General features: G+C 38.1%; 1 protein-coding gene across 1 annotated transcript in view; it reads left to right on the forward strand.

The window, feature by feature from the left end:
* The window catches only part of TESK2 (testis associated actin remodelling kinase 2), an 85,660-nt gene that overhangs the window by 14,163 nt on the left and 46,963 nt on the right, over positions 1-24,534 (forward strand). Inside the window, exons 3-4 of the mRNA XM_069788865.1 lie at positions 15,243-15,364; positions 23,969-24,017. Of these exons, the coding sequence (XP_069644966.1) occupies positions 15,243-15,364; positions 23,969-24,017 (171 nt within the window). The remainder of the gene's footprint in view (positions 1-15,242; positions 15,365-23,968; positions 24,018-24,534) is intronic.

Genomic DNA, 24,534 nt, shown 5'->3' on the forward strand with positions numbered 1-24,534 from the left:
GCACATTGTCATGCTGGTGGGATTGGTCTCTGGAACATCTGTGGTAGATCTGAGAGATACTACTGACCTAGCTTTCCCAAAGTGACTCATTGAGAGCAATTTTTTTTTTTTGTGCTTTATGACTTTATTACCATTCTGCTTGATTAACATCTTTCTCTGTGTTTGTTTATAATTTTGCAGGCCTTGAGGAGTCCAGTGCAGAAATGTTTGATGTCGTTTTCTTCTTTTGGCCTCTGACCTAGGTTTGACAGAACTTGCTAACTAGAATAAAGAGTGCAGAGTAAGCAACTGTACAATAGAGTGAGGGACTAACTCATAGGACTTCGGACACAAAGTTATGAGAATAGACAGGTCACCTGACAAAAAAAAAAGTATGTGTCTTGGTTGTCATGAATATCTATTTTCATGTTATACTTTGCCCATTATGTCTCATGGTTAAACTATATGTTTAAAAATAAAGGCATTATGGACTTCTCAAACAGTTAAGGCTTGGAAGAGTTATTAGGTCATCCACACACACCCTGCCACATTATGTTTTACCAGTAACTGGTATTTTGTCTACAGCATATATTGATACCACATACAACACAGGTATACCCTCACACCCCCCCCCACACCCCCCCCCCCTTGTTGGTTCTTTAATTCAGTTCTGAACTGAAGACCTCAAAGACAGTAGCATGGATTCCAGTGCTCAGTGTGTATCCCACTGTTGTAAATTTGTACCTAACTTGAACTCTCTGGACATGCTAGTCCATGCAGTTATTCTTTGTATCGTTTTGGCTGGGCCAGTGTCTTTTTAGTACCTCTTCTTTACTCCCTATAAAACTTGATGTACATTATCAAGTTAGGTTTTGACCCTTTTGGTGTGTTAAGTAGTCCCAATTTCTGTCTTCTTTCCTGTCCCACGCTGCCTCTGGAAATGACCTAGTTCTTGCAATACAGGTTTAAGTCTTTCCAGCATTTTCTCCATCATCTTTGTCTTTTTAAAGCGGACATCCTAACTCAGAATGCCCTAGTTTTGTTCTAACAGTGACATGTAAAAACTATCCTTTTGCTTTGTGTCACACTCTCTTATAACGCACACCACTTGTTATCATAGCACATTAGCACCTTATGTTTAATGGGTATGGGTCTCCTGTTCTGTAGCCTTCAATCCTTGTTCATAGTGAAGTTTTTCCTTTGGATCTGTTAATTTTTGCTCAGATGGATGTAAGAAATGAATTGGCCTTCACTGCTCTAGTGAAATAACATAGACAGGGTAATGCTACAAAATTCGAAGTTTCAAAATTTTCTGAGTGGCAACTTCCATCATTGAGCTGGAAGTGAATGCAGAATATTCAGTAACAGGAGGCCTAGCTCAGTTCCTCTGGAAGCTCATTAAAAGACTTCCCTATCTTATGCTGCTTTGTCATGTACAAGTGTATCTTGAGCTATCGTTAGCCAGTCTTTAATCTAGTTGTAGTGGGTTGTGGCATGAAGTCACATGTCTTACTGAAGTTTGTGTGTTCATGTATGTATATTGCTATTGTAAAACACTTATACAATTAGCTTAATAAATCTTGTCACCTAATTTTAAAATTAATGTAAAGCTAGGAAGGGATATTATGAGAACTACTACAGTATCCTTAGGTGAGCCAGGCTTAAGTATATGTGTTCTCTTGGCAGCTATTTTAGGCTTGTCCTTTAAACTTCCATTATAGAAGATTCTAGAACTTCCTTTGGTGTATCCAGGGCATATTTTACTATTATTATTTTTTTTAACTATCCTTTTATAGCTAAAACTTCCCAGTTTGAGTTGTTTCTACAGCTGGTCCTGTCTGTTTGCTTAGTGACTCTACTAGCAACTCATTACTGACAGAGGGTTCAGTTTTCCTGTGGCATTTAGTGATATATCATGTCAACGGAGGCCTTCTTCCAAGAGTAAAATGTCTTGTGAGTATGTGGAAGGAGGGAAGGAGATATCTGAGTAGTTTTATAAATGAGCATGCAGAGAAGGGAATGCCAATTCAGATTAAAAGGAGGGGATGACTGCAAAAAGGAACATGGAAAAGGTGCAGAAAAAGGGGCAAGTGAATATGAATTCAAGGAAAGGGAGCTGCTGCTTGGTTTTCAGCCCATGCTCAGCAAAATCCCACTGGAGAGGGTGTTGGAAACCAGTGGCTCAGAGTTTGTAGACTGCACTTTCCAGAACTGGGATCTTTATTAACTTGGGTTTTGACAGATAAGCAGGCACTGCAATATTTGAATTGTCAATGTGTTTTAAATGTAAATGTGAGTCTGTGCATTATTGCCAGTCTTTGCAGGATGGCCAAGAGTAGAACTGGTGTAGAGCTCATTCCTGCGGGACAAGGCCCCAGCACACTTCCAGGATTCTACAAGCAAGTTCTTACTGTCTCCTCTCTGTGCACCTGTTTACCACAGAAATGGGATGTCGCCCTTCAGGACTGTCAAACCAATACCTTCCCCCCTGAATCCTTCTAAGGAGGAAGGGGTTAAATGTCAGCGTAAATCAAGAGATTCTGGGCATTCCGACTGGAGACAAACTTTTCTTAATCCTAACATAACCTTTTAATTATTATTTCAAAACTCTCAGCATAAACACTGACAACAGGAAAAAGTTCCTTTCATTGTTAATACCAAAATAAGATTAATTTGGCTCTTAGTACAACTCTGGCTTTTGCTTCTGAACAGTTTCACTGCTTTGTCACCAGACTTTAGGCCAACATTACATTCTTCAAGGTGACATCAATATCTCCATAAAATGACTTAATTGGGCAGAATGCTTGTGTGTTTTTCATGTAGAGGAAGATGGGAGAACTAATTTTGTGTAGCTGTTTTTCTTTATGGTAGGTGTTGTATATGAGATTTAGTGTTGCTGGAACCATAGCTTGGTTAACACAGTGCGTGTATGAACTTGTATCATGTCCCCAGACTTACAGTGCAGTAACAAGAGTCTTCCTCTTGTCATTAGTAGTGTACTGGAGATAATTGCACTTATTTTTTTCCTGGAAACTAATTCTTGCCCAGTAGGCATAATTGCTTTCTGCAAGTTTTGCTTACATCAAGCTTTGGCATATTTATTACTGTTTAGGCCTTCCTACCACACTGTACATCTTTATGTGTTTTTCTTTGCTTTATAGATTTGTGGAGTCAAAAGCATAGGGTTGAAAAAGACTTCATGTCATCTTGCTCTTCATCCTTTTGTCCCAGGGCAAAAGCAGCTCTATCTGTCGTTCTTTGTGGACATCTTAACCTAGTCTTTAAAACTGATAGTAGAGATTACTGCAGTGGAAGATACTAACTCCCAGGTATCTCTGAAGAATCAATTTTACTGAGCAAGGGGGAGGAGTGGTTGCATCATAAGCCACACTGAAAAACCTCCAGCAGTAGATTAGGCTACTCTGACTTCCTGTGAAGATGATGTGCATGAACAGCCCCTTCATCTGGTTGAGCTGGGAGGGCAGAAGCTCATGGTAGAGGGATGGTAAAAACTTACTGAAGAAGTGAGAAAGCATCTGGAATATTCGCTTTCCATCATCTATGTATCTTTCCATCATCTCATACCTTCTCTATTTAGAATGATTGCCATTTTGTCTTAAGGAACGAAATAGTAACACTGTCGATTTAGAAATTTGAAGTACAACAAAAATACCTTTCTGCATGATTCATAAGGAAGTATTTCTGCTGTTCAGGTTAAAAATATTCTGAAGCCAGCACTGAAGTAGAAGTCAGCTGATAATGTGAAATTTCACAGGAAACCTCAAATCTATCTCATGCTTTTTCTTTGTCCTTACTGCTTCTGTTTCAAAGTTGTCCCATTTTCTAGTGTGTTGTTTTGAACATTCAGTGTAAGGTTTGCACTAGGAAAGGATCCTCTTCGATTGCCTCTGGAATTAGCAGCCTGATCAGGGGCCTGAACAAATGTAGGTGTTCTTCAAAAACTTTGTAAAATATTAGAGGTGAGATCATACAGTAACCTTAATATTTGTAGGACTATTTGATAGGCTTAAAAGGTAGTTTATTTTACTTCCCTATGAAGCATTTGTAGGAAACTTTCTAGTTGTATGTATTAAATACTTTTTCAGCATTGGATATTTGACTTTTCTAAAGCTGGATAACTGTAACACTTGGTGTCAAAATATGGGGAAAAATAAAGATTGGTTTAATAACTAGAAAAGTGATCAGTGAATTACTTCAGTCTTAACGTGTTTGGTGTATAAAAACAATGTCATTACAGTGCATAAACAGTCTTAAAATGAGAAAGTAGTTGTTTGAAGGTGCTCTTCAGTGTAGTGAAAAAAAGGCATAATAAGGCCTAATGGCTAGAAGCTGTAATAAGAAGTGTGTTTATTTTTAAAAATTAAATGGCTGTGGGAACAGCCTCATCAACCAGAAATTATCTTTTCTCTCCTGTTGGTTCGTTGATCATATTTGTAGCCATCTTGTTTTTTTTTTAAAATGTTCTTGATTAGGCTTGGCAAGGTGTTGAGAAACTTACAGCTACCAACAGTTTAAGGCCACCAATTTTGGAAACTAATGGTCTAGACAATTGGATTTTTGTTTTTTTGTTTGTTTGGTTGTTTTTTTTTTTTTTTTTACTGAAGTGTTTGGGTTTTTTCTCCTTGAGATTGGTGTTGCTACATCAGGGAAAATGAGATACTTCAGGCTCTGATTATGACATACAGTGGCAGAAGAAGTCCTCGTATGTTGGAAAACGAGTAGGGAATGAGTAAGTGGATTATTCTACATATTGGTTATGAGGATCTAATATTTGGTCTTGTAGGCATGGGGAATATACCTTGTGACTGAGAAGTGACACCCATTTGAGCAGTGGGTGTCTTCCCTCACTCAGGTGTGGTGCATTGTTCCTTTTCTGAATTTCATTCTGTCGCAGTGGGATAGAGCCATTGCACTTGTCAGTGCTTTCCCTGTGTGATGTGATGCCTGTTTAAAGACAGCAAATCTTGTCCACACATGCCTTTTGGTCTCACTTCAATGGGATTCAATTTTAAGCTGAAAATCTTCCCCTACTGACTAGTAGAGCAAACTCTTTCACCTTGCTGAGGATGACAGAAGCAAGGTATTTGAGGCTTAAGGTCTCTTATGTGAATTTACAGTGTTAAAACACGCCACTAATTGTTTGCTTGGGAATACAGTCACTCTGTGTATTATATAAACTGGCCAAGAAGGCTAGAATAACTTTGAAACTTCATTTCAAGCTCTTGAGTTATATTAGCTAGGTGGTTCTCATTAGTCTCTTTCTACTCTGGTGCTTGTCAGGAGTAGGAAGAAGTACCATTCTGGAGCTGAGATGAGGCATAAATCCTGAAGATGCTGGTGCTTTCTTACTCAAAGTAGAAGTCTTATAAGTTTGGTTTGTCTCACACTGATGTGTGAAGTATCAGCCTTTTGGAACCCTTCTACCAACTGCTAAGATGATTTGTATGGTAACCACTAAACCAGACAGTTGTCTTCCTCTTCCTAATGATTTTTTGGTTATTGAGGTGCCAAGTCACTGTCATCCTAGTCCTTGTCACTTAATTAGCCAATGCTTTTTATAGGGCTTAGGCTGTGGGGAGAAGTAGTAATAAATAGGCCTTACTCCAACAGATCATTAATACAGGAATTAAAAACCTCATCTGTGTTATTATTCTTTATGGATTGTATAATCAGGGCAAAATACTCATTTCATCCCTACTCATGAGTATCATTAAAATTCAGAATTACCTGACTTGCAGGGCACTCTTACATTTAGCAGAACTGAGAATGCTTTGAAATACAAAGTAGAATGGAGGGCTAGTTCACATTTGTTATCTGAAATAAGTTCTGATTTTTATTTATTTATTTTCTGGCTAGAAGTCTTAAGATGTGTGTGTTGTAATCACCTTATGACATCAGCTGAGGAAACACTGGGAGTGACTCAAAAGCTGTCACCAGGTAGCAGGTCTAATGAAAGCCTTGCCTTTTGCAGTGGTGTTGAAAAATTTTAAGAAAATTTTCAAAATCATATTTCTGTAATACTTTTTCCTACAGTCCTACTCTGCATTACTACAAGTAAAGTCTAAAAACTATACTAAGTGAAGCAAATTAAAAAATGGGGGAAAGAGTTTTGCTTATATTACATTTCACTTTCTCTGGTTTGGTCAGCCAGCTTCTCTGCTGAAGAAAGAAATCTCTGGAAAATATGGCAGAACTGTCGTTATACACTGAAAGTGATGGATTTTTTTCTTTAGTAAAAAGCCAGAACAAAAATCACTGAAACCAACTTGATGCTAAAAGAATACTCAGTCAAAAAAATGAATGTAAATTAATGTAAAGTTGTCCATTTTGAAATGTACTTATCATCTGTTTGGAATCCTGGCCTCTTCTAACTCTTGTTGAGCAGCTGGTATGTTGAATGTCTGAGGTAAGTCTTTGCTGTCCTCACAACTAGAGAGAATGCTCACAAATTCTGTCAACAATAAGAAAGGCTCTGATACTGTAACAAGTGGGACCTTGCAATAAGAGATAACCCCCTGGTTGGATTTTGCGTTTAGTACAGTGATTTCTGTAGTTCAGAGTCCTTTGGGCCTTTGATTTTTCTTCAGGAAGAAAAGTTGTGCTAATCTGAGTATCATTGCGCAGTTTCCCGGGGCAAAGCAGGTGGCAAGATTCCCTTGGCATAGAAATGTTTGTGTGCTTTTTGTCTTGTTTTCCATAATAATTTCTCAAGCACAGTTAAATGATCTGCTTAGTTTTCTGTTCTGGATGGAGATGTGCTGGGTTGGCAGCTCTGGGATTTTCTGCATTTTGCCAGCTGGCAAACATGCACATTTGTGTAAGCTCATTCATAGCTGATACTGAGAGACAGGTGCTGATTTACTGTTCTTCAAATAACTGTGCTGGCGTATGTCCAGTATTGACAGGACTGCGCCTAGAGAACAAGAGTGCATCACTTAAGATCATTGTGACACGCCTCTCTGAACACTTATTTACTGGTATTGGGGGGGGGAGTTAAATATATTTCAGTGATGGATTTCACTGCCTATGTCTGGAGAATGTGTGTGTGACAGTAATATACGTGTGTGTTACTGACTAATATGAAATCTAAAGAATGAGAAGTGCAAATTATTATTGATGGCAGTAACAGAAAAGAGACATTGTTTACAGTCTCAGATCTATAGGGAATGCTTCCTCATAGCCCCTTGATAGCCATTGGTAATGAATAGAGAAAGGAACTCCAAAACCTGTATGATGTGGCTTCTGTTAGTCTTTACTGCTTCAGTTGTTGGGAATTCTGCATGCAAGTGATCCAAAACATTGTGTTCCCAGTAGCTGCTGAGGCCATATCCAAATTATATGGAGTCACTTCTCCTGTCTGTGTGAGCTCCCTGTGTCTGGGAGTTGCCATGGCTGCTGACCCGATCTCGCTGTGCTTGTCACTGCCTGAGAGTGTTTCGGGGTGGCTGCATGGCCCTTCGTGCTGGGCAGCAGCAGTAGGCACGGCTCTGCACGGGTGGAGCCTTCTGTTTGATAGCCTTGTTGGATTAGGGGTTGAGGAGAGGACAGAGCTATGAAACATCCGCTGGAGTAATCGATACTGAGACAGCATTGCTTTGTTAACTAATCCGTAGCTGACAATATGTCTAACACTGAGTCACTAATGACAGTTTGTAACTTTCACATCAGCTGCCTGCAATTAAGTCCTGCAAATCCAGTTCTTGTGCTTCCTAGCCTTTACTGACAATGATGAGATACATAAGAAATTGCATGGTATACTTAATTAGCTGCTTTTTTGCTAGGAGAGCTTAATTCTCAAGAGGAACAGTTCCATGAAGGCTTAAATAACAAGAAACTACTTAGAACTTTTGGTTTTGGCTATAGCTTGAAAGTTATTAAATGTAGCAATTTATCAAACCTTAAGTATCCTCAAGTAAGCAAAATGTAGCTCCTTTAAACTCCCTGCTCTCTTCTTACTTGTGGTTGTGGTCAAGTCCTAGTGCTGTAATTGTGATTATAGTAGCAATAGTTGTATGCCAGCAGGCTCTGTTCTGAAATGTGAGATTGACTTCCTTACTCACGCATGGTAACATTTATTTGCAAGATTTATAAAGGAAATGCAAGGAAGTTATTTCTGCCCAAAATAAAACTTTCTCTCAAGGTTCCCGTACAGATTTTGGAAACAAACCCAACGAATGTGTTAGATGAATAGCAATGATTACATCATTGGTATAGTGGGGGGACTGCATGCTCAGTACCAGACTATTAATATACTGTAAAAGACTGAAGGTGCAATTATATGTCAGGAGAACTCAGCCTGAAGTGTTTTTTTTTTTCTTCTAAAGCATCTGCAGATTATGTAAATACCATCATTTTTCATACAGGATAAACCCATAGTAACACAGGAAATATTTAACCGTAAGTATTAAAAATTAAATAGGAAAATATGGACACAGATACAGTATCTGATTATGTATTATCTTTGGATATTACAGTAGTCATTTATAGATACAGTTAAAGAGGGAATGAAAGTGAAGTAGCATGCCCAGTGCTGTTCAGTGAGCTGATGATAGCTCATGATGATAGCTAACATTAAAAATGAAGAATAAGCTCTTAGTTCTGTACTTGAAACTCAGTATTTCTTTTTCTTTCCTGATTATGACATTAGACTCAGCTATGAAGTACATAGTTGAGCTATATACTGAGGTTGTGGTATAAGAATGCTCTTCTGCATTTTCTTGCCTAGTACTTAAGAGGTGGGTCCATGTTCCTTCTCCTGGATTGCAAAGGGAAATTTATATAGTTACATTCTGCTGAACTGGCTACAAAATCAGTCAACTTCCCCATCCGGGCTGTGCCTGTTTATATCTCATCTCAAACTGTGGAACAATAGTCCTCTTGATTAATTTGTGCTTTCTCTCAAAATAAGACCGTAGTCTCTTTTTGCCTTTATGATTTGATAAAGTTAACGGCAGAGAGATATGCACAGATTCCTATTGTTTAAAATAAGTGAATGCTGTATTTTGGGCCCTGGTTCTACATTACAGGGGGCAATGAAGAAAAACAAAATACAAAAGAAAAATTGAGGGGTTTTTGGCACACACAAATGGATTTGCAAACTTTGCTGAACTGGTGATGCTAGAAGTTACTAAAGTTATCGAAGTAGGATGTTTGATGACAAATACCAAGCCTTTGTACTGGTAAAGGCTCCAACTTTTTTCTGAGTATTTCTCACAACTGTTTTTAGTAATAGAAATTAGTGGAGTCACAATTACTGTTGGGCTTTTAAAACATTTTGGGTTTTGTTTTGTGCCTAGTTTCTGTACATCGTCTGAACCTGTGCTAGAGCTCTTGTAACACATGCTGACTAGTTTTGTTTGGCAAAATTTTGTTACACTTGGCAGACTTCTCTCTTGCTGCAAGAAGTTAGAGTATAGTGACATTATATTCTACTACTATGAAAACAACCACAACCCAATCTGACTCCCTAGGATCAACATAGCAGCTTAATATTATCTGGACTGATGTATTTCTTTAAGCTTCTATTTGTCACTACAAATTTTCCTAGTGACGTGAGATTTTTGACTTGATATAGGCATCACTACTATGAACATGTGTATCTGACTGTGGGTACGTTTTAATATTTAGAAAAACATTTGAGATTCCAGTTTTACAAACAGTGTGATCTGAGCTGAAGAACATGTTTGTCTTCTCAATTAAAGGGAGCTTTCTTCAATCAAACCTAGAGTTTGGGCATTCTTTTAATACATTCATCCTCAAACCATGAATATATGTCCATATGAGCATGATGACTTGATGGTTTGACTGTGGCACTTGAATAAAATGCAGTGAACCCTAACTATTTTTTAAAGATTCCTTCTGCTGTCACAGCAAGGAAGTAGGCTGTTTTTGAGAGAGGTCTTGCATCAGAGCCAAATGCTTGTCTGCTTCAGGACTGTTTCCCTGTCGTTTAGCAGGAAGTCCTATGATGCAGCCTTTTCTCTTTAACAATAATAATTTTTATCATCTCATGTGTCTCACTAGCTTTATTGTGGACTCAGTCACTCAAAGTTATACTATATAGCATAGTTAGTGCAAACAGCATAGGAAGGTAACTAAGGTAATGTCTTGATCTTTTGTCATTGCAAGAGAAGATACTCGCAAATCAGGTGAAGACACAGATTGTTACAGAAGAGAGATTGATAGAAGGCGGCATAGATAAGTAAAAAGCTATTTGACCTTTGCTGTATATGACACTAACATGAAGGCTGCAGGCTGAATGCAGAGGAAATATTTGAATTGGTGAGTGTAAGGTTGGTGAGCCAGTATAAGTAAAAATATGTGCAGCATTTTTGTGGATAATACAGTGAGCTCAGAAACAGGAAGCAAACTCAGGAAAGGTCATATATTTGGACTAGAGAGGGCTGCTTTTAAAATGGTACTTTGGACACATGTCAGGCAAGGTGAAGGTGAAATGGCTAGATGAAGACTGAGGTGTGTAAAAGAATGAAGAAAGAATTGGTGTGGGTGCTAGTGCTAGAAGGGCAACATGATTTTATGTAGTAGCGGTGTAAGTAAAGATCTGTAAGTGTAATTAAGCAGTGAGGCTGGATACCAGAACAGGGGAAGGTAAGGAAAAACTGGAAAGCAATTAAATGCAGTTTTGGAAGAGAATAGTGACAAAAGACCTCCAGCTATATAGTGATGATTTGGAAAATAATGAAAATGCAGTGAAAAACTACGGGCAAAGCTGAAAGCTGTATTGGCAGATTTAAAACATCAATATTAGGAAATGTTCTTCAGATGCTTATTCAAAGGCCAGCTGGAAAGGTACAGTTAATACAAATCAAAAAGGCCTTGTGAAAGATGAAATCAGGCTAGATTTTAGCTATTGCTTAAATTCTCCTCTCCTTCAGTCCAGGCAAAAAGTGGAGGTAATATGAATGTTTGGATTTTCAGAAAGCCCTGACATCTATATGATTTAGTAAATAATTATCTAAATGATATTTACAGTGTTTTTAGTTATAAAGAACCTTGTAGCTAAGCAGCAAGCTGAAAATTAAACCCACCAATTTTTGCAGGATGCTGCTTGTGTGAACTCAGTACAGCATTTATATAGCGACTAGTTCTTTTGAATGTAAGCCCTGCTCAATCACTATTATGAGATTTCCTACAAATATATTACTCTCTCTGTACCTGGATCCATGACTTCCTCTACTTCTCACTCTCTTCTAAAGGAAGGGGTAAGGTCCAGGATCAAAACATGGTTTGGAGACACAGTGAACAGGCAGGCCATGCAGCTAGCCATAGCCAGGTCAAAGTGCTGACAAAGTACTTTGAACCTAGAAGAATCAGAGTGCAAAGGGACAGTTTAACTGCCTGCCAGCAATAAAACAGGGAGGCAATATCTGGTTACTGTGACCTCGGAGATAGAGACACATAGGTAAGCAGACTGAGAAGTCAGAAGCATGTGCAAAGCAGCATGGGAAAGCAGCTGTAGGATTGTCAGAATATTTCTAAGCAGAGACATGATCATCCAGACATCGCTGAAAGGTTACTTGCTCTCATATGCAAGGAACCCTAATTAATAATAATGTCAACAGCTTTAAAAGCTTTACAGCAATCTGCAAGTTGCATCAGTGAAAGGTTTGAATTGCATGGGTGAATCCGTGTTTATGTTGAGTATACAGGCATATGCCTGAGGCAGACTACCTTGTAAACAAATGTTAAATTGGATCAGCAATATTTTCAAAATATTTACCAGTTTTGCTTCTGGAGCAGTCAGGTGATTGAAACATCACTTCCATGGTTTCATTACTCAGAGGTGGCCTGAAAGGAGATGAAGCATTAAAACTAAACAGTTTGGCAAGGTTTTGGCAAGGGATGCCAAAGTAGACCCAAATTTTGTCTAGGGTGTGACTGACGGGTAAGTGAGCACAGAGGGTAGTGTAACTGATAGCTCTATGTAGATGATCCGGAGCTTAACCAAGACCCTCAAGATAGGACCTGTCTGTTCCCTGTTGGCAGTCCATTCTTTCCACAGAAATACTGTTTGCCAGCAGTACTTCAGAGGAGAGAACACAATTAGCCTTATGTATATTCCAAGTGATTAGCATTGTGTTCTACAATATATAGTCTGGTATTTGATTTTATTCATAGTATTGGGTATTGTCTCTTGAGAAGATGCCCTCCCACCTCCAGTTCTGCTTCTTCCTCCTCGCTTAAAGAGCAGCTAGCAAGAGAGGGTCCCTGTTTCTCACCTCTCCTTTGGTTTGATTAGGTAATTTGCTGTTCTGTCAGATTCTGCAGGAATACATCCTTCAACATCAGAACAGTATACAGAAGTTCAAATAAAATTGCTGGCATTACCTTAGTGTCCCTTTGAAACAAAGCACAGTGCAGTGGCGGGTGCTGTTTAGAGACCAGTTATAGGGACAGAATATGCTATATATGCCAGAAATCTGAGCTATTTCCAAGCACGGGGAAAATGATTTTATAAAACGAATGAAAAAAAACCCCAGACTTCACCACAGAACCTTGTTCAGTCTATCAAGACTGAAAAGCCTGCAGAATATCCTTCTGAAATGGAGGATGAAAAATTTTGTCTTTGGAAAAATGGCTCAGTTTTCTCTGGAATGTGGAGTTAGTACTGTGGACAGTCAGACCTTTGAGAAGCAGTTGCTAATCTCTTCCTCTTGCGTATCAGACCTGAGAATCCGGGAAGCATGCAGGGGGACAGTGCCCCAAAAACTTACCCACCCTCTTTTCTGATGTTTCCCTAGCTCAAGAAGAGCGGTCAGAACAAGGAAAAGGCAAAGAACAAGGAAAAAGGTCCTATGGTAGATTCTACTTTTACCTCAGAGTTGAGGCAAAAGGACTTGAAATTTTGGCACAGAACTGAGTGAATTATAGAAATGGGCAGGAAATTAAGAGGTAGCTAGCAGAGTTAATGAAAAGGCAAATACTGTTTAAGACCACACTCCATCTGAGTTCCTGCTTACCTTCTACCTCTATTCATTCCCTGTTGGCAGACCTTGAGGCTTCTGTGTTAGTGGAAAGCTGATTTCTGAGGAAGTTCTGTTGAGAGCATCTCTCTGCCTGTAGGAGTTATGTTCCTTGAAATTCTTTCCTCTTCCCTGCAAACCCCAAATTACTCCACCGCAACACCCAAGATTCCTAACCCTCCTCCCGGAGGAAGTGTGCTGATTTAGCTGCTGTGTATAGATTCAAAGCTTTTAAATTGTCCTTTTTTCTTAATTTAAATTTGCATTGTTGGAACAAATCTTCCTTTCTTAAGTCTATGAAAGCATTTTTTAAATTTTTTTGTTTCTCAACCAAAGCATTACTGCTAATAAAACTAATGTATAACTAAAATATATGTTTGAAAAGTCTGTACATAGACATTGACCTCTCCAATTTATCTTGTTCATTCAAATTGGCTGGGTATGCAAAAGCCGCGTAAAATTAAAAATTAATGAAAGCACACAATAAACACAAGAAACCTGACAAGTAACAATAAACCTCATCAACTTAACATGCAATCATCCAGCTTAAAACCAATAAGCATGCCAAACAGGCGAGACAGGTTGTGTGCAGAAGGATTCTAGATTATCTTGTTATAATGTAGTAAAGCCGTAGTTCAACCAGTTTTATTTTAAACCCAGTATTGCCACTGAAAGGAGGAGTCCCATACTTATGAACTTGCTGTTTGTTTCTGCTCTCGGTGCTGGTTTCTGTATCCTTCTCCACCTCCTTTCTCTGATCCTGCTTGCACTGGGATTACTGGGTGACTGTGGGTGAGGCATTGGAGGAGCTCCTGTGCATGGGCCGGGGGGAAGCAGGAGAAAAAGCATCTGTGGGCTATTTTTCTTACTCAGTCCCTCAATGTTGTTTTACCACTTAACTGCCATGTTTCCAGTGCTACCCTATACTTCAAACTAGGACCTAGGACAGGAATAGGCAACTCAGAAGCGTTAAGCCAGACACACATCTGAAACATGAGACACCCTTTCCTCCCAGTACATCCCTGTGCTGAATTCATGGTGCTTTGTGTCTAGGTGAGAATATGTAGCTGAAATACGCCACTTGTTCTTGAAGATACAGTGTGCGAATAAACCTTGAAAATGGGTATCAATTGCTGCCTCAGACCTACCAGTGAGCCTCACCTCCAAAAAACATACCCAGCTTTCTTCTTAATCTGCTTATCGTGAGTTCAGCTGTTCTTTCTGTAACTCACATAGCACAGCTAAAGAAGCCTTTTATTGGAAAATTGTTGCATCACAGACTTTTCTAACCTTTTTCTAATCTCAGTAAACATGAATGAATTTGCCATGGTTGTAGTTCAGTGCTTTCAGAAGTACACATTTTCTTTTTATGGCCTGCAAGTACTGATGTAGGAAGAAAATAATGGGAACACAATTTCCATGAATACTACTGATATGCATGTGGAAACACTCAGCTGCAAGGAAATTCTAAGGCTTGGCAAATCTTGCACTATTGTGACAACTCCTTTCTGATAGTAGCACACATTTACATAACATTGGTCTGTTTGCTGGTGACAGATAGGCTAGTTTGAGAGTATCAAGTTAGAAATGGCCACAATCATGCATTTCTGACTGGGGAGGGTTACTCTGAATGGTGTGCTGGTTCTGTGCAGTTGCTAGAGAAATCCTCTTTTTCATGCTGACGCTCTGCAGCCACTGCTAACATCCCAGACTAGGTACCGTGTCCAGTAACCTCTCTGCTTTGCAGCAGGTGTTGGTATAAATGCTTTCTGTCCACTGAATGTATAATCTGGTTTGTGGTCTTGGTTCAGAAGTAAACATTGAATGCCTCTGAAATCTGCCCTGTAGCTGTAACCAGGGGGTCCCCTCATAACATGTTTTGTGGAACAATGACACCAACCACTGCAATGGGAAAAGAAGAGGGATATGGGTGGAACGAAGGCAGGTTTCATAGGTCTTGCAGTAGGAAACTATCTCCCTGGGCAAATAAGTGGCTTCCTTTACTTGTACTAAGAAGCTGATAATTTTTTTTTTTTCAACTTCTCAAGCTTTCTGTCATCACCAGTTTCAAGAGAAGAGCAAAATACCTTTTCACATTTGGATTGTATGCTGATAGAAAGTCATCTGTGTGAGAGACTACAGAAATCAGAGCATAGATAAAGTAATTTGTCATGAAGGATCTCCAAGTTGTACTACAACGTTACTGATTTTTCAATCTTGCATTTCATATCCTTACCGTTTTTTGTTTGCATCCTGTAGGTAAGGCACAGAACTTCAGACCAGGTCATGGCTTTGAAGATGAACACACTGAACAGCAACAGAGCAAACATGCTGAAAGAGGTTCAGCTTATGAATAGACTCTCACATCCAAACATCTTAAGGTATACTGGCTTTCTTCTGAATCGTATAGAGATAGGTTGTCTTTAGTAGAGCTTTCCTATTTCCTTTTTTTTTTTTATTATAGCTTTATCTGTTGTGAATGTATTAGGACCAGCTTTTAATTTAATGGAAGAAGGGGAGGAGGAAGAAAAAACTTGAGCAAATTGAAAATCCACATGATTTTGGTATCTGGAGTTTACCAGTAATGAGTAACTTATTTCAGAGAAAAACAAGTTTTCACATCATAAATTTCTGATGAATCAGTAAAATGGTATGAAGAGTGAAATTTGGCTTCTTTTCATGAATTTAAATTATTGCAAATTTAACACCATTCATATAAACAATGGTTACTAACCTCACAGATTAACAATGCAAAGTGCCATAGCTTCCTCATATTTTTAGGTCTGTTTTATAGTTTTTAGCATTTTCTTAGTGTAGTATTGCAAGGTGGGATAAGAGGGACTGAAGAAAAGGCACTAGAGTTGAACTGTTCTGATTTACCTGCTCTTGAAAGGAAAAAGGCAGTTCTTGTTTTGCAATAGATTTACTGGATGCAAATCCAGAATGTTTCAATGTTTATCTTCTTATTCCTTGAATCTTTTCAGTCTTGGTTACTGTTTTATGATGATGTGACACTGAATTAACATAATTAGCTGAAGATATAACATTAAGAAGTTTAAAGGTGCACCAAATAACCAATTCTCCTAAACTGCTGTTGCACAGCTGGGATCCATTCTGATAGTCTCAGGCAGTATAGCTCTTTCTGAAAAGTTTTGGAGACACGGTGAACTTTAAGTAACTTAATTTCCTTTTCTTCACTGGACTGTTAAATAGTACAGATGTAGTACTGATTCCTAAAATCCTTTATAACCAACTTTTCTCATCCTTGAAACCCTGGTTCAGTCTTCATCAACTGATGTGTAACATTATTATCTTGTTTTTTTCCTTCAGTATTTATGAGGAGACATATCAGAAGCATTTGGACTATCTGTAGGGAATATTCCATTAATTCATGCCTATTTTCTATTTTTTTTTCTTGAAACCCCCAAAACCTGTGAACTTAGAGAATTTTTACTCATAGTAAACTGTATTGGTTTTATCACAATATATTTATTCAAGTGTTGTAGTAATTTGTCTCTAATTAGAATTCATCGTCTGTTTTCTCTGATCCAAGGTGAGGTGAGTTCCCAGAAACTCCTCTGGCTCTTCTGTTTGTTTGTTGGTGGGTTTTGGGTTTTTTTTATTTTATTTTTTATTATGTTAGATATCTGGCTTTTTAGGTTTCAGGATCATTAATTGTTTCTTATATCTATCCACCACTTCCTTTCCCTCAGAATCCTTAGATAAGCAGAGTATGATCCTGGGGACTGATACAGCTGCTTTTTTAGTAAGGTTTGTGGCAAGAATAACTTCATGGGATTGGCATTGTCAGAATCATGAAGTCAGTATACTTTATCAGTTTCTTTATCAACTTGGTGTGGTTTGTAAATCTTATTTTAAAAAACATCTAGCTTTACAACTCTGTTCAAAATAAGGTATTTCATTTGGGCTGGGGTGAGGGAAAGTAGGAAAGGGATAGTTTCAGAGGCAAAAAGCATTCAGTTGCAGCTTAATGTAACCCTGTCCGCCCCCCCCGCCCCCCTTGAATGGAGTTACACAGGTGTTGCTGAGAACAAAAGTTATTGTGCTTAGTTCTGAGTAATTGCTGAAATTTAAATGCCTTATGATGTCTGAGAGATCATACCAATGATATACTGGTCCCCTCTGGCCTTTATAGCCTATGAATAATTTGAAGTCAGTGGTGTTGCACAGATGGTCCTGAAGAAAGAACAATAATGTATTGATTTATGCATGAAGGAGAAAAGGAATTCCATTTGGTCTCCCAGTTATTACACAGGATTGATAGAGAAATCTTTTATTCTGTGTGCTCAACTAAGCAGTTATAAGTGAATACATAAGAAATAAATGACTTAAATAGAAACGGTTTATCTTTGAATAAGTTGTTTTGAGGTTTCTTCAAAGAGAGTTGGTTCTCTGGTAAAAAATACTGCCTTTTTCTTATGTATTAGGTAAGTACCCTTGCTGCAGGGAGCAAGGACATTCCTACAGAAAATGCAAATGAGAAAACTGTATTTAGTTTTAGTTTATTCTTTTATCAAATAATAATAATCAATAAAAACTATTATTTTTCTTTCCATAGTGGATAACTTAGTGGTTTTGTGTGTTAGTTATGTGTCATTCTATTTTTGGTTTAAAATCACTTACTGCAGTGTTTCCAGTCCCTTTATGTCTGGGAGAAGATTTTGCCCTTTTTAAATGTTACCTGCCTATGTGTCTATATATACCTGTATATATACACACACATGCATGCAAACATCTATGTTTCAGAAACCTCTAAATCATTGCTGCTTCTACTACTGTTGTAAAAATTAGTCTAGGACCTATTTCCCACTTTAGAAACACATTAAAAATAATATTTGATAATAATTTGCTTTTATAGTAAAGTGGTGAGAGGTGAAAACGTGTTGTCAGGTAAGAGCTGCTGGAGTAGTATTACTGAGAGATCACTAGGAAAATGTTCTACAACAACGTGTTCCTGCTGAAACTTTTTCTGGGATTATTTTTGGAAATTTTAACCTTGGAAGAGGATCATTCACTTTAAATACTAATACAAGAAGTTCTAATGTATAACTTCCCCTTTCCAGACACTATGAGCTACCTCAGTTCGCTGTTAAATGTTATTTTCTTAACTTAATTTCTGTCCTTTGAAGCTCTTCCTCTATATTACTGAGTAAGCTGTTTTGTCACTAGCGTCAAGTTTAATTATTTATTGATTAGTCACTGGATCTCATCCACATGCCTTGAAGGCGTACTCTGATTTTATCTAATACGTACCTCTGAGCTTCTTCATCTTCTGTAAGCTTTAGGACTACCTGCTGTTAACTTACGCTGTAAACAAGTTACTTTCCTTAGTGCTGATCTGTTGTTTGCCAGTAAGGGTAATAGTGGATTCTTAGGCTAAAATGTTGAGATCATGTTGTGCAGTGGTTAATTGTAGCAGGTAGAGGGCTGCGAGGTGCTCTGATATCAAATGGTTTGTAAAATTATGAAACTGCATAGCTACTGGCTTTGCAGCACAAAATCTGCTCTCAGCCTATTTCAACATGTGCAGTTCAGTGAGTTAATGTTTCAGAAAGTGAATGTCAGGTTCAGCAATGATACATTTGTTTTAGTATGCTAGAGTCTTCCTAAATCTGGGTGCATGGTTATGTTTTTGAACATCCTGATGCTTTGGTACCTAAAATTTGTAATTGAATCAATGTTTTTCTCCTAGAACTCTTCCCTAGTTTATATGAACTAAGTCATATGGAAGAGAGAAGAGATTCCTCTTCCTAATAGTGTGTTTGGTAGCCAAAGATCATTATTATCCTTTGGGTGATTAAAAAACCCATCCCTTTGCCAGTGCTGTAAAATACATAGGAACTTTTTACAAGCTATCGATTCCAATGTGGCCACAGTTAACTTCAATATGTTATTGCAAAGAGTCTTGTATTTTTGCCATTGATTGCACTGATGTGAGTAATAAATATTGCTGACCATTAGAAACTGCTTTTGTTTCTGTGCTGTCTGTATCAACTCATTTTCACAGTTACAGATGCCTGTTGAGGTTTTTATCCTAGCCTGCAATCACCGTTCTGGAGTGTGAGTTTGTCAGTAGTTGCTGACTTTCTTCCATTCCTTAGCCTGGTAGAGATTACCTAGAGGCAGTCTGTGTTTTTAGCTTGGTGACACTTTTGTACTGCTTTAGGAGATAGAGTTGTGTCAAGGTATTTCAGTTTCCCTGTTTCTAATACTTGGTGAAGTATCAATCCGGTTATTTAGGCTTTAAAAATAACATGTTTCTGGGCATGGAGTGAAAGGCTAGCTTTAAATATCCCCACTCATTTTGGTATTTCTGGGCTCAAATTCTGCTCTTGGTCAGCTATCTGTAGATCCGTTTGGATCAGAAAGGTCTAGCGTATGCTTGTAAATGTTTTTTACCACTTTGCTGCTTTTCTGAATACCAATGTGCTGCCGTAGTCATTGAGTTTTTACCCAAATCAAAGTAAGAAAATAGGGCTGGAAAGGACTCAAGAAATCTCCCTCCTTGTGTCCTAGCCTGGGAGCCTTAGGGCTGCAACCTGAGAGACCTGATACCTTTTCATTCTGGTAATGTCTTACAGGTGTGTTTTTCTCATTTTCACAAATGAAGTGGTGTGCTAACACAGATTCTCCCATCTCCTGTGCTGTCTCTTAAATTAGCGTACCTTCAATTTTGAGATAGAATTTCAGTCTTTAATATCACTACTGTTTGCATGAAAAAGTATTTCTTTATTTGATCTATACCGTGGGGACTTCATTTAAAACATTCTGTACACAGAAAGCCTTAGCTCATGTCTTAAGTGCTCTCATGGGAGCGCTTGGAGGTATTGCTGCGTGTTTGGCAGTGAGCGTGCAGGCAGATTGACTCATTGATTAAATCCACCTTCTTGTGTGCGCATGCACACATACTAAAAAGCAAGCAGTGTGCATATTACATGAACTTCTTTCAAGGAGAATTTTATTTCATCTCCTTTCAGACAAATCTAGCAGCCTGGGAACACAATACCAGTTTTTTTGTGTGTGCAGTTTTCTCCTTTCAAAGCTTCCTTTTTGTGAAAGTACTCGTGATGGACTTTGTTACAATAGGCAGAAGAATGGCTTTTGTCTTTTAACATCCTTTGCCCTGTATTGAACGGTGCTTTAACAGAGAAGAAAAATACTTTTACTTCTGTGTAGTGTGGTCATCAAAAAGGAGTATTTTAGAAATGCTGTGCACAAGACAGCAGAAGAGAGGCTGTATGTATTGTGTGTAATACGTTACAGAAAGGATAGATTAAATGCCTTACCTCTGCATCTGGAATCAAAATGCAAGTGTAGAAAATTTAAAATAAATTTTTAACATAGCATGGTGCCTAAAACATTAAGGAGGGTCTTAATGCAAACTTAACATTCTTACTCACCCTCTTCTTTCTCCAACAATCAGTGCAGTGAAATAAGCATGTGTCTTTTGACCTTGTTTCTCTTTGTGTTACTGAGACCATATGAGAGACTTGCATTGGTGTGTTTGGTTTGTTTCTTAGGTTTATTGTTATCATCAAACTGCTGAATTTTCTCACACAAGCAGTAGATTTCAGAAGGCATCAATTTATTATGTTGGACTGTAGCTGCCCCAGGTTTATCCACAGAACAGAAACATGTCCCAGTGAAGTTCTTTTAATGGGAAGCATGTGTTCAATGTCTAGATGTCCACAGTGGCTGTATAATCTGGATATTAGTTTTCCTTGATTTATCAAGGAGGCAAAAATTGCAGACCGAGGCTACAGTTCTTAGTCTCCCCTTTCCTGTCCACAATTTTCTCCCTTGCAGTCTGACTGACCTGAAAGCAGTTTGGGTAACTGCTGTAACAGACTAAGGAATATCCAGAGTACCTTCTCTTGCTCTTGTCTAGGAGGGCAGGTATTCCAGATTGACTGAGGAATAACTTGGTTTATGGAGAGAGACTTCCAACATCTGAACATTGCTGATGTTTGTTAGAAAGCATTTTGTGGTGGAAATGTGCTGTGCTGTATTTAGTAGGGTGGACTCAAATAGCATCCTTCATATTTGCAGCTTCTGGAGAAACTTTTCCAACCACTAGTTAGGATTTTGGAAGTGCTTCAGCTTTCCTGATAAGGCCAGATACTGTCTTGAAAATAAACTTCCTTAAACTGCAAATGGTTTCCTGTTTTGTGGATGACTGGGTCATTGAAGCTTCTTCCAACTAGGAATGCTTATAGGAAGTATAACCTTTGGCTGACAAGACATTCTGCTGAAGTTCACCTACGAGCACATTTTGGCTCTGGAGACACTGCGTCTAGCCAACAGGAATAAGCTCAGCTGTACTGGACCAGCATGTCAGCTTCCTATCCACAGAACTTGGAATCTCATCTGGGGCATTCTCAGAAATTGAAATCTTATGTTAAGTCTTGCTTGGTAATTTTATTTCCTGGTAGCAGCTGCATGTATTATCTTTTAGTGAAAATGCTTTCCAACAGTGTTTTGTAGCAGTACTTGGCTTAACCAAGAGGCTTATTACGGCTTGATACAGCAGCTAAGAAGTTTTCCAGGAATTTGGATCACTAGAGATCCATTCTATCAATCTATTTTCCAGAGTCTGAAAACTGAGATTCTTGACACAAAGTTTAAATGGTTTCAGTATGTTGCTTGTAAACTCATTAACTCTGTCTTTATCAGTGTATCTGGTTTCTCTTTTCCTGGGTAATAGCTTCTAAATATGTGTGGTTTATAAATGTATCTTAATGTCCAGCTTTTTTCCATGAGATCATGATATTGAGCTTTGTTTTTAATTTCTGATTTAAAGTTAGAACTGTATGTCTGTTTCCCAGTAGAAACCCTAAACGTTTAAGAATTTTTGAACTCTTTCTTTTAGTAACTTGAGCCAGTGTGTCTTTTCTGCCTTAGGCATAGGTTCACAAAGGTAATGAATATGTTTCCATTGAGACTTCCCTTGACCAAAACAGGTTGGCAGAAAAAGTTAAGTTCTGCCAGTCTTTGGGTGACAGTGATGTGTTTCCTGCTTGGTAAAGACGAGACAAGAAATTTAATTTTGCCAAAATTTTGATAAATTCTTAATTGCACTCATATTTTAGAATTAAGTCAATTACAATTAATTCCTGATTTGAAAGTAATGTAATAAACCTTTACAAAGGAAGAGTGGATATATAGATGAAAACTTTATTATTTTTAATTACTTAGCCTCAGTTTTTGTTGAATGAAAATACTGCAGTACTGGGTTAACCATGTGTCATTAGCATGTTTCATAGAAGAGAAAATAATACTTTCAAAAGTTGTCTAATAGTGGAACTCATGTTTTGGATTTTTTTTTTCCATTTTTGCTTGTGAATAAAGCTATTAACACCATGCCTGATAGCTCTGGAGACTTTCAGAATGCATTAAGGAAGAAACAGATTTCTGCTCTGGAGGAATCTGGATTTCTTGCTCTCAGGAACCTTAATTTGTCAACTTGTTTTACAAAATTGTTCATATACAATTGCTGTATGAAGTGAAACTTGGAAACATCAATGTTTTGAGTAGATGGTATATCTAAAAGAACCCTTCTTCCCCTTCCCCTGAATACCTGGTTGTGCCCTATTGCTAAGCATTAAACAAGAGGAATTGGATTTTCACTGTCTCTCAAATTAAAATTTGCATATTTAATTCAGGGATTATTATTTGAGGTGCGAGCAGGCAATAGACATTCAAGTACAAGTCCTGCTTCTTTGGTTATAAAAACAGATTTCCACAGCTCAGCTTATGCAAAGGACCTTACCTATATTTTTTTTCTTTGGCTGCTTGTAATTTACCAGTCAGCTGTTAGACAAGAGAACAGTGAGGATCATTCATTTCTTCCAAAGCAGCTTAGCTGAACTAGTCCTACATGTGTCTTGCATCATTTTGTTTTTAAATTCGGAAGTGTTGGAGTATATAAAAGGTCCTTTTCCTTCAAATTGTTCACCACAAGATTCCCCTGTCACATTTAATGAAATCATGCATTTCTACCCCTTGCTTGCAAAGTGGAAATTTCTGAACGTTGTGGAAATGACAATGTGTTTGTTCAGACCAAAATCTAAATGATAAAACTGAAAATTAGTTAATCTAAAAAGAACCAATACTTTAACTGTGCAGGGAGGGCTCTGAAGTGCATACAATTTAAGTTTCACTGAACTTTCTCATGGGAGATGTTTACCATTAATATTAATTTGCATTTTGTCACTTTTAAGTTCAGCTTGTGTGGTGGTAAAAAAGAGCTTTCAGTTGTTCCTTGTATGTTAAATGTATGGCACATTCCCTACCGCTTTCAAGAAAAATCAAGGGTGACAGTCATTACCATTAACAGCAGGAGTCTGAAACTTGTGCACTGTTGGTAACTTTTGTGGAATGTGTGTATACTGGATACCATCAAAACTTGCTTCAATCCAGGGGTTGGAAATAGGGAGTTGGGGAGGGGAAGTATGCTGCACGTACGTGCCCCCATATTCCTGAGTGGTTAGGAATGGGATAGGAAGAAACAACTTTATGCTTAAGCAGCAAAATGCAAAGGGAAGTAATTTTCTATTTATGCAGACCAGCAGTGGATTACTTGGCTTAAACTTCCTTAAAACAGAACTCTGAGACTGTTCCTTTTTGCGTAAAACATTATATGCTGGCCTTTGCTTGTAGTCAAATTAGTAACTTTCCATCCTGAGTTTGAGCTGTCTCCTGTGCTTTCTTGGAACTGCTAATTCAAATTCATTGTAGTGTACACACATGATTTTGTTTCGTGCTGAGATGTTTAAATAATCAACATTAAGGTATGCAGTATCTGTGAGTCCGAATTTTTTCTTTTACTTTTTCCTTCTTTCTTGGCATATCCAGTACTTCTTATTAGATTAGTTTCTTTACAGAAGGAAAAAAAAAAAAAACAAACCCAGAAAAAGAGGGGGGGAAAAAAGCCCAAACCACTTTTCTTTTCTTGTTTCTTATAGGTTTATGGGTGTCTGTGTACATGAAGGACAGCTGCACGCACTTACTGAGGTAAGACTATTTCATGATATGCATACTCAATATGAAACAGTTCTCAGGCCAGATTCTGCAACTGCTGTTCACCTTGAGTGATAGTTTCTTTTATGGTGACTAGTGACATGCTACTTGCTATGCAGTGGGAAGACTGCAGAATCAGGCCTCGGAACTGTACGTGGCTCATAGCTCTTGTATGTCTTTTCTCATCAGAAGCGCTTATCAGGATAAAAAAAAAACCACAGTAGGAGCATAAAATTTGACTGATAATATTCTAAATGAGAGATGTGGATTACTGTTGAGCTGCCCCTAAATATTATTTGTTTCAGTGACATTGCTTTGTGTTTAAGTCTTATTTATACTCTGGTTGTGTGTACATTTCACAGGTGAATCAGGGATGTTTCAGCTGGGTGATATTAGTGTATTCAGTCCCTGCCACTTTCTTATTTGAAATGACATCAAGATTACAGCTTAATCTGGGTCCCATAAAAAGGAATTATTCCATTGCCCATATACTGTGGCCAAGATCTAGGTA

This window comes from Haliaeetus albicilla, chromosome 8 (genome assembly GCF_947461875.1).
Source record: "Haliaeetus albicilla chromosome 8, bHalAlb1.1, whole genome shotgun sequence".
In the NCBI taxonomy this organism is placed as follows: domain Eukaryota; kingdom Metazoa; phylum Chordata; class Aves; order Accipitriformes; family Accipitridae; genus Haliaeetus; species Haliaeetus albicilla.